Source organism: Vulpes vulpes, chromosome 7 (assembly GCF_048418805.1).
Source record: "Vulpes vulpes isolate BD-2025 chromosome 7, VulVul3, whole genome shotgun sequence".
NCBI lineage: Eukaryota > Metazoa > Chordata > Mammalia > Carnivora > Canidae > Vulpes > Vulpes vulpes.
In genome coordinates, this window is record NC_132786.1 from 109884010 (window position 1) to 109895200 (window position 11191).

Consider the following 11191-nt stretch of genomic DNA (forward strand, 5'->3'; position numbering starts at 1 on the left):
ACCTAGAAAACTGTCCTGAAGATCATATGATAAAGAGACTCTAGGGGTTTTTTAAGCTGTAAAATGCTGTCAGATATGAAGCACCCTTCCCCAAGCCTTCCATCCAACCAGAGCAAATATACCACTAGTGGCTCGGGGATAAAGAAGTTATTCAACTCTGCCCTTGGTTGTAACTGCCTTTGGAAGCAATGCCTCTAGTAACTATCAGGAAAGAGAATGAAAGGAAAGTGGTTCAGAGACTTCCTAGACTTGATGGGACATTTTAGGGACCCAGATTTGCCTCCCTAAGATAAAGGCAGTGTGGCAGAGGAGGGCAGTTTCTGAAGGGGATGCTAAATCCACAGGGGTGTAGTACTTGCCCAGCACACCAGTATTCCTTGTCATCAACCTAAGTTTTTAGAAGGCTGCTTGTGTGTGTTTAAATTAACATGGAACAGGGACATATCCTAGGAGATGCTGTTGAAGTGTTGAATATTAAAACACTAGTGGCATAACCATTCCCCCTCTGATCTTTAAAATGATGAGAGTTTTATTTTCTTTTCATATTAACAGTCTGCAAGGGAGAATTTTGACACTCTAAAATGTGTCTCTTTGGTTTGAGGATTAATTTAGGCTGATTATTTTTAAGAAACAGAAGACTCAAGAAGTTTTTCTCTCTTGCCTCCCCTCCTAACCTTCTAAAATAACTTAGATGACCTGCTCTAGGAATGTAGCTATCACCATACATAACTACAGTATAATATGACCTAGGTATGGTAGTAAGGGAGGATCTTAGCAAAGTATGTTTGTTAAAATTCCTCTCTACATCCCATTGTTTCTGGATGGCCCAGCAAACATTTGTTTAGCAAACATTTACTCTTTTCATTTTCAATTGCCTTCCTTTTCTTTGTAGCCCCAAACCCCTATACCCTTTTCCTTAGTCCAGAATGACATATATACCTTCATTTTGCCTGAATGTCTTTGGAATCTTTCATGTTTATGAGAATTATCTATGTGTACATAATTAAATGTGATTTTCTCCTGTTAATCTGTCTCGTGTCAATCTAATATCTAGAAGAGTCTTAAAATGTAAAGAAAAAAATTTCCTCTTCAACAAGTACTTTTAATTTAGCTAAAAAATTCCAAAAACAGGGCAGCCCCAGTGGTGCAGCGGTTTAGCACCACCTGCAGCCCAGGGTGTGATCCTGGAGACCCTGGATCGATTCCCACATCAGGCTACCTGCATGGAGCCTGCTTCTCCCTCTGCCTATGTCTCTGCCTCTGTGTGTGTGTGTGTGTGTCTCGTGAATAAATAAAATCTTAAAAAAAAATTCCAAAAACAAAATCCCAAAGTAAAGGCATCATGATTAAGAATCATAATTATCCTGATATTTTAGAAATTGACAAGAGAGTGGCCCTAAGGAGCTAGGCACGTAGAACAGAAAGATTAGATAAATGAAAGCTACTTTGCATCCAGAGTTCTTATCCTCCATAATATCTGTCAAGATCTAAAATCAAGAACTCAACTGTGGCAAATACAATATATCGAAGAATAGTGGCCCTTCTGGGTGATTTCTACACATTGACCAGTGGTTTTCAAAATGTGATGCCTTGACTGGCAATATTAGCAGCATCTGGAAACTTACTAGAAATGGATATTGCTATATTGCCTGCCAGACTTACTAATCAGAAACTCTGGAGACAGGGCCCACTATTTCCATGTTTTACAAGTCCCCAGGTGAGTGTGATACACACTTTGGTAGTAACAAAATCACCTGGGAAATTTGGTTACAGTACCAAGACTCCCAGCACTATCCCATACCTACAAGCCTAGGCTTCTGGAATTAGCTTTCCAGGTGATTATGATAAACACCAAAATTTGAAAACCACTGGTGCTAACATATGACAGGACTGAATTATAGGGAAATACTGTTGTAGAGATTAACAGCCCACCAAAATGATATGAAATTTACTTTAAACTAAAAACATTTCATCAGCAGCAATAGAAAGACACATTACCTAAACTTAGGCGGAGCCTCCCCAAAATATAGCTGCCATTGACCCTTCCTCCTCTGAGGGAGTTTCCAGAGTGGGAAAAGACTGATGCTTAACATTGAGAAGTGTGAAAATTCAGCTGTGCACTTGCACCCTTCCATACTTGCCCACTGAAGCCCCAAACTACTCCTCTTTTTGTTGTTGTTGTTAAGTTGGTGTATAAACTTTTACTTCTGGCTATTCAACAAGTTACTCATCACTAAATATTCCCTTATGCAAATTTAAATAAACCTTATCTTTTCTCCTTAGGCTGTCCATTGTCAGCTAATTTGCAGGACCCTTATCTTGAATTTAAGCAGTAAAGGAAAAGTTTTCCTCCCAACAATAATACTCTTAGCAAGAGACACAGAGGACTTAGATGGAAACCAAAAACAATGAAATTCAGCAAGACAATATTCCAAGACCATCATCTAATAAATACACTTTGAGACTAGCTCTTGCAGGATACACATTTTCCAAATGTTAAACAAAAGAAGAAAGGGACAGCAACTGAAAATTGAAAGAGCTCAAATAATTTCAATACGCAGATTATTAATAAAAATCATTTTATTCAATAATATCAGAATTTCTCCCCATCCAGAGGAATTTCTAACAAAATCTAGAAGCCTCAGATAATCTATTGCAGATTATACCAAATAGATACCTGTGGAAGGTTTTTTATTTATTTGATTATTTGTTTATTCTGAGGTACCCTTTTATTGAAAATAGATCAGGCTGTTCCTTCCTTTCTAGCAGTGAGTGGGACCCCAAAGCTCTGAAAAGAAAAAACATAACAGAATAGCTATGCTTCATCTATATCAGGTCCCCACTTGGGTTTTGGCAACCATATCTCACTTAATCTTCACATCAATATGATGAGAGAACAGTAGGGAACCATCACCATCCTTAATAAAACAAATCTCAGAGGCCTAAAGCATTTATATTTAGATGAGGGGAGATAGCTGGCCTTACTGCCCTGACTCTGCACTCTGAGTCTTCACTTGCCCCACAAAGTTCTCTGGCTTTAACGACAATATCCAAGGTGACTATTTATTTCTTAATACTCTGACACCTCCCTCCCAGGACCAATTTCTCCTGGTTCTCCTGACTATAGTTGAGACAAAATAAAACTTTCAAAGGACAATACTAAATAATAAACTAAGGACTAATAAGTGGGAAATAAACACACAGCACTTCCAACAAGTAGGATAGAGAAGTGGATAAGGATAAGAAGATAGTTCTAGAGCTAGACTACCTAAGTTCAAATTCTGGCTGTCATTTACTAGTTGTGTAACCAGTTTCTTAACCCCTGTGCCTTAATATCTTCATCTGTAAAATAATAATAAAAATATCCACCCTATCTCATAAAGCAACATCTGGCACATAGTGCTCATTTATACACACACATTCAATCATTTTGGCCTATAAAGTACAAGCTAATTTGCTCCCAGATTCACAAGTTGTGTACCGTTCTACCCATTATTTTGAGAAAAGGGCCAATCAGCTTCACAGGTAAGGGCAATGAACTTCATTTTTATTTATTTTTATTTTTTTTAACTTCATTTTTAGAGAGGATAAAACTGAGACCGATCTACAATTCCAGCTATCTAAACCCATCACACTTCAAAGATTTAAATTCAAATACCATTTTTTAAAGATTAAAATATACAAATTGAATAACTTTGTGTACATATCCTAGATAATATAAAACTCAGAATGTCACTTTCAATTGGTGATATTCTTTATGAAATAAAATGGAAGGAATGGAAAAAATTAATTTCTTGTACAATCAAAAAGTTAAAGTTAATAGTTTTTAAATGTGTATTCATCAAATCCAAAACAAATTAATTGAATGCAAATTCCTAAAAACCGGTCTTCAGGCATTATAAATGTGTGAATTAATTGCAATACTCAAATCTTCTGTCCACATCATCAAAAGTGTGAGAAAAAATATGGCAATATTCTTTCATGTAGATATATATATATATATATATAATTCAACTAATATCAAACACATATACACACACAAATTAATATTGAATAGTTTCACAAAGAAATTCCATATTCCATCCAATGTGACTATGATAGACCATAATAATATTATATAAAAATTAAATTTGCATCCTATACATTAGAAAATATTAAGCCTCAGGGGGTCCCTGGGTGGCTCAGTGGTTGACCACCTGCCTTCAGCCCAGGGCGTGATCCTGGAGTCCTGGGATCAAGTACCACATCAGGCTCCCTGTGAGGAGCCTGCTTCTCCCTCTGCCTGTGTCTCTGCCTCTCTCTCTCTGTGTGTGTCTCTCATGAATAAATAAATAAATAAAATTTTTTTAAAGAAAGAAAGAAAGAAAATATTAAGTTCAAGGATTGAGTCCCACATCAGGCTCCCTGTGAGGAGCCTGCTTCTCCCTCTGCCTATGTCTCTGCCTCTCTCTGTGTGTCTCATGAATAAATAAATAAAATGTTTAAAAAAAGAAAATATTAAGCCTCCAGATACTTTGATGATACCTTACTCTTGTACAGTACTTATAGTTTACAAATCATTTTTACCTCCATAATTTCTTTCCTTTGAGTTTCATGGCATAGGAGATGACACAACTCTATTTGTAGTCATTTTAAAAGAGCAAATAATACAGGCTTAGAAAATATAGGTCTCCTGCCCTAGGATGTAGAGCTTAGCAGAACCCAGGTTCCCCCCCCCCCAAAAAAAGAACCCAGGTTCCCTGACTCCAAATCTGGTTCTGTCCATCAATACCACAAAATCAGGTCCTACAAGTGGAAAAAAACTAACATATTTTATGATGATAAATCCCCCCTTGCAAGAATCATGTGTATGTATCTTCTTTTAATTTTTGTTTAGGAAAGTTGTTTGACACAAGAACAAATAAAAACTAAGGGATAAACTCACAATATTTTTGGAAGGAAATTCTCAAGGGAATAGGGATACATGTATCCCTATCTCTTCTGAGTCAAAGTGTGGGCCAACCCCCCCCCCCCAATCTCATCTTTTTCTCTTGAGGGGAACCAACATTCCCCACCGAATCCACTGAATCTTTTTCAAAAACTCAATAGACAATAGCAGTGAGCATCACAGCCTTACCTGGGATAAAGTGGGGATTCACATGAAACAAAAAGCCAGCTGATATATTTAGTAACTTTTCTAGTGTGAGAGGGCTTTTTTTAATTACATGTATTAACTAAGGACTTCTCCTCCCACTTATATAAAACAGGACCTTCCCTATGAAATGGAGACTTTGAATATCTTAAATTAAAAATTGAAAAGTTTCACTCTTCCCTTTAGTTTCAGCTGAAAAGGTTCAGAGATCAAGTTTAGCCATAATACTGAATATCTGCATAGCACTTTGTAGTTTCAAAGTTCTTCTTCATGTACTGTGTCTAGTTAGATTTTGTGGCTACCTAGTGAAATTCCAGTTATTATTATCCATATGTCACCAATGATAAAAAAAATCAAGGCACGGGAAGAACATCTGCCCAAGAGCACAATGAAAGCAGCAGATGGAGACTCAGGCCCACCTGATCCCAAATCCTGTGTGCTCTTTTCACTTCTCCTTTGCTGCCTAGATTAACAATTTCCCCCAACTATACACCCCAAGCCCCTTCAGAAGAGACCAGTTCAAATACTAGTTTCCTTCTTCACACTTGAAACTAAAGTCTTAGACAAGCAGGGATCTCTTGCCCTTTTTCCAATTCCCCTGGAAGGCGATGGGAAGATGAACCTCATTTATCCTTATCTTTCCAAAACAACAAGGAAGACTTCTCTGCGTGCTGCTGGCACCAGTGCAAAGCTGGGGAAAGGGATCTTTGCAGTGTAAAGTGCCTTGCGTGCAACTGCTTAAACTCCTTGAAAGACGGCCCTTCTGAAATAACTCCCTATTGAACCAGAAATGAATCTTAACTTGTAAAACAAAAAAAAGTTATGGGCAAGAGAACAAAGAAAGCGAAATACTGTTGAGAGACAGAGCCTTCATTTCTCCCTCTGATGTTAAGAAGAACCCCACAGGTCTCCAGGCAGCAGCTCCCGACCATCCCTCCATCCCTAAGCAAGGTAAGACTCACCCGTGGCGCTCCCGCTTTGGGGCAGGTAGGGCTGGGACATACTCTCTGCACACTTCAGCACCGGGGACAGCTCCGGACTCCCTAACTTGGCGCGCTCTCCTTCGCGGCTGGGCGCGGCCGACTGAGCCTCCCAGGCTGCCGGCGGGTAGGACGTCTCCGCCCGCCCGGGCCCGAGCCTCCGGGTCTTAGGGAAGGCGAATGGGTCCCTTCGAGCGGCGGGAGCAGCGGGAGCAGCGTGTGGCTCCTCGCGCTGCGGTGGCGACGAGCCCAACTGCACCACGGAGCTGCGGGACCGCGCCAGCGCGGAGGAGAAGGAGCCCATCTCAGCGGGCCGGGCTGGGCCCAGGTGAGCGGCCGAGGCTCCCTAAGGAACCCACACCCCTTGCCTGCCAAGCCTTACTCCTCTTCACGCCGGAGCTCCCCCAGTCTCTGCTCCGCCTCTGACTCCGCGGGTAGCAGCCCCTTCTGGTGGAGGAGGAGGAGGCTGAAGCTCCGGAGGGCTGCGCGCCCAGCCCCGGGTGGACCCAGGACTCCCAGGCCGTCTCTGCACCTGTCTGACAGTTCGGGGTAGATGGGGACACTTGCAGGGGTCTCTGTGCAGATGTTGTCCGGAGACTTTACTGGAGGATGGGGGAAGGAAGAGGCGTGGCATTAAGTGAGGGATACTTTTTCCCCCTACTTTCTGCAACTTGGTTCACCTGGGGCAAACAGTCCAAGGGCCCAACGTGTCCTTCCTGCTCCTCCCTGGCCCTCTTTTGTATCCTGGGAGATTGTAGGTTTTGACAAGGGCGGAGGAGGAGCCTACATTTGTTTTCTCCTCACTCTTCTTAAAGCCAATATCACTACTCTTCTAGATTGTGTTTTCCTGAGAAGCCTACATGCAGCTGCCCCTGAAGAAGATTTGGCAATCTCCTTCCCTAGAGTGCCTCCTCCCTTGGTCCTCACCCTGGGTGCCTCCCCCTGTGGAAACCAAGACTTCCTGTGAGGCATTTGAGGCCTGGGAGGGTAGTGGAGGTGCAAGGGGAGACTACTGGGCTAATTCCTTGCAGGGAAGCAGGGAGGCAGGCGCCAACCAGACCCCAAGGCTTTCATGACAGGAAGCCAGAGCAGCCAGGGACCCTAGCAATAACCCTACACTGCTAGTCCCATCTTTTCTCTGACTGCAGTGGAAAAGTGGTGAGGCCTAATGTGGGGCCAGAAGCAGGAAGGGCAGCCTAGTATTATGTTTCAGCTAAAATCCTGTTGCCTAGATAGGTTTTAGGTCTGACCCAAGGCTACACAGCCAGTTAGTGGTCAAGTTAGGTGTTGTGTCTGGGACTCCTTTTTCTAGATCCAGTCTTCTACCACTCTGTACCCCATTCCAAAGGTTTTCAGGCATTGAATTATTAAGTGAAACACTGTGCAATATTATCTAAGGTTGGAGTGTGCGAAGGAAGAAAGTTTATCAGTGATTCCTCAACTGGCCTGGGACCCAACTTCCCTTCCTTCTCATTCAGTCCCCTTTCTATGACAGCATGACACTTGACATTGTCATCTATAAAACAGTATACAAATAAGTATATGTAAAACAGTATTATCATGGAGGTGGCTTCCAGATCAACCAACCCCAAGATGAAAAGAGGAAAAAAAGTTTTAAAATCCTCAACTGAAAAAAAAAAAAAAAAAAAGATAAAATCCTCAACTGATATTTAGAGAAGACAAATCAGGGATTAACTTAGATGGAACAGCTACAGGTCCAACACAACCCTCTGTCCTTGTTTCCTGTGAGGAGGGCAGAAGCTGAAATCCTGCTATTTAAGGGAATACACACTATGTCCTCATATCAATAAGGACCATGCAGCGTCCTCTCACCTCTACTAACATTACAGATCCACCTTCTCAGGTCTGTCAAAAGGAATGCAACAGGGTCCACCTACCTAGGTGTCTGTATGGCTATATTAATTTTTTTAAAAATTTAAATCACTTTTTATTTTTTCCTTGCTAGTCTGATGTTGCTAATAGGCCCTGGTATAAATTCTCACTCTGGGTAAAGGACTTTTTAGAACGAGAACTCCCTGGGTAGACATTCCCTATTCTTGCACCTTAACTTGATTTTCTTATAAACCTGAAATAGGCATCATTAGCAATAATATAAAGATGGGCATAGAAAGAGGTAAGATGTCTGGACTTAGCCTAAGTAACACATTCCACTGGCCGTGCCCATTGTGAAAGTACATAAACATTGTATTTCTGAGTGGGACAGTAAAGAGCTGCTACCCTAAGCCCCCAGAGTCTCCTCTGCCACACTAGCTGACTCAGGCCTTTCCCTAGAGGAGACACACACACACCCTTCTCCTGGAGGGAGGTTCAGATCAACTAAGTTTGATTGATGCTGCTGCTGCTGCTAACCAGAATCTTCCAGCTCTCCTGTCAGTGGGAAGAGATGATCCTGGAAAACTGAAACAATCTTCTCTCTAGCTCTTTTTCTACTTGCATCTCAAAAACCGGGACTGTGTATAGTCAGCTAGGGTTCGGTTAGAGGAAGCTGTTAAAGAATGTGCCAGCTATAGGGGATATTTTCATGGTCCTTGCCTTTCATCTTCTAGCTTCTGACCTCTTCCATCAAAGACAGGAGGGCTCCCTCTAGATTTCCACTGGTTAGTGGTCAGCAGAGTGTGTATTGAGGTGCTCTGGAAAGACCTTTGGACTCACCCATCAATATCTTGCAAAGATATCACCAACTGGGTGCCTTTGGATCCTGAAGGTTTTACCATTAGCAGTGTTGAATTTTACCTGACCCCTGTGCTGGAAAATAATGAAGGTTGAGAAGTGCCTTGCCTTATCATGTCCTAGAAAACAGTTTACTACAAAACCACCCTGAGCAGCCTGGGTTGCTCAGCGGTTTAGCACCACCTTTGGCCCAGGGCATGATCCTGGAGACCTGGGATTGAGTCCCACATCCGGCTCCCTGCATGGAGCCTGCTTCTCCCTCTGCCTGTGTCTGTCTGTCTGTCTGTCTCTCTCTCTCTCCCTCTCCTTCTCCCTCTCCCTCTCCCTCTCTGTGTGTGTATCTTTCATGAATAAATAGATCAAATCTTTAAAAACAAAAAAACCACCCTTCCTCAAATGACTTAGATAAGACCTAGAATTCCCCTTTGTTTACCTATGACAAAGCTAGGACACTGACCCCACCAAATTTCCATTCTTTGCCTCAAAAATGATTAGCTGAACTATTTCATCCCCCTTGATCAACTAGACAAAATGCCTGTTAACCAAACTTTAGTAAGTTTCTCTCCTTTTCCTGGACCTCTGAACTTTGGCCTACCTTCATCTTGAGGCAGTACACAGCCCTCCTGAGAATATGCTGGTCTCAGGGTAAAATATTCCCTGACCTACTATCCAGTACTGTCACCCCTTCATCCCACTTTACTATATCCAGTTCTTTCTGGCCTTGTTTACTCCTCTCTATAAAGAATACCCCCTTTTGCCTAACTCTTTAGACACTTGCAGATCTCATGGTCAGGGCAGTCTCCCAATTGCAACAGCCCCCCATCCTTGCAATAAACTTCCAAATAAAGTGTCTCCTTACTAAGTCCAGATTTGTTTTCTTTAACATCATCCCTAAGAATCTCTTGTAGAAGGACACCTGGGTAGTGCAGTCAGTTAAGTGTCCAACTTCTGGTTTTGGCTCAGGCTGTGATCTCAGGGTCTTGAGATTGAGCCCCACATACCCCCCATACCGAGCCCCATATCAAACCCCACATAGAGCCCCACACCAAGCCCCCATTGAGCCCTGTGATCAGCAGAGTCTGCTTAAGATTCTCTCTCCCTCTCTGCCCCTCCTGCCCACTACCCTGCTTTCACTCACTCTCTCTCTAAAATAAATAAATCTTTTTTTAAAAAAGAATCCCTTGCAAAATATAAGTATCCCTATGAGAGAGTACTCTAAGCCTTAGTTAGCTAATCCTTTCTATGAAGATTAATTTACCCCTGTTTGAATAAAGGGAAAGAGGGCAGAAAAGAATACTTGGAGAACCCACTGGGCACTAGACACAGACCTGGATAACATATATAGTTTGTCTCATTTAATCCTTACAGCAATCTTATGATATAAATAATATTATCCTCATCCTACAGATGAGAACACTGAGGCTCAGAAATGTGAAATGATTTCCCCAAGACCCCACAGAGGCCAGATGGAACCTACACCATTAAACTGGAATCATAAACTCTACAGTAGCTGCCCAATGAACCTTAAAGATCCCAGAGTCCTTGGGGGCAGCCTGGGTGGCTCAGCAGTTTAGCGCCGCCTTCAGCCCAGGGCCTGATCCTGGAGACCTGGGATCGAGTCCCAAGTCAGGCTCCCTGCATGGAGCCTGCTTCTCCCTCTGCCTCTCTCTCTCTCTCTTTGTCTCTCATGAGTAAATAAATAAAAATCTAAAAAAAAAAAAAATCCCAGAGTCCAGCTTCCTCCATGTTAGTGGCAGTAGAGCCCAAGGTAGGACCCAAATCTTCCATCCTAGCCACTGTCTCATCCCAGCACAACAGCTAACATTTTCAGTAGCTTCACAGAAGTCTTGTTGTCAGCCTTATTTCAACTTTTCTCTGCTAAGGAGGTCTAAACAATTTCTCAGAAAGTTCAGAGGATCCAGAGAAAGCCCCAAACTCATGAAATTGAATGATTTCAAGTCAAGTCAGAACACACAGGAGTAAAGAAGCAATTCAACCGGGCTCCTTTAACATCAGTTGGGTACCAACAGCCTCTTATGGTCAGCCAAACACAGGATTAGACATGGCTCCTGCCCAGGGTGGGGGGCTATGGGAATATAACACAATGCTGGAAGCCTGAGGCTTACCGCAAACACTGGCAAAGAGGAAAAAAATCACATAACTCAACCTTGAAAGGTCAGGGGATGATCTGCTCCAGGGAAATCTGAGAGCCGGAAAAGGGCTGGGATATAGAGCGTTAGTACTATGACGGCATTGCTAAGCCTCTAGGTACAATACAGGAATAAACAGCTCGAGTATTGTTCTTCAAAACAATGACACACAGGATGTTTTCCATTGTTTCATTTGTCTTGGTAGTATCCTGGTAGATTAGAAAGGCTAAAGATATTAT

General features: G+C 42.3%; 1 protein-coding gene across 3 annotated transcripts in view; it reads right to left on the reverse strand.

The window, feature by feature from the left end:
* PDE1C (phosphodiesterase 1C) overlaps nt 1-7006 on the reverse strand; it is a 570553-nt gene extending 563547 nt beyond the window's left edge. For 2 of the 3 annotated variants that reach the window (XM_072764660.1, XM_072764663.1), the window contains exon 1: nt 6094-6848. In XM_072764660.1, the coding sequence (XP_072620761.1) occupies nt 6094-6415 (322 nt within the window). In that variant the 5' untranslated portion in view covers nt 6416-6848. Of the gene's footprint in view, nt 1-6093 lie in introns of all 3 variants that reach the window. The other variant, XM_072764662.1, reaches the window with a different exon arrangement.
* Between the last annotated feature and the right edge of the window lie 4185 nt (nt 7007-11191).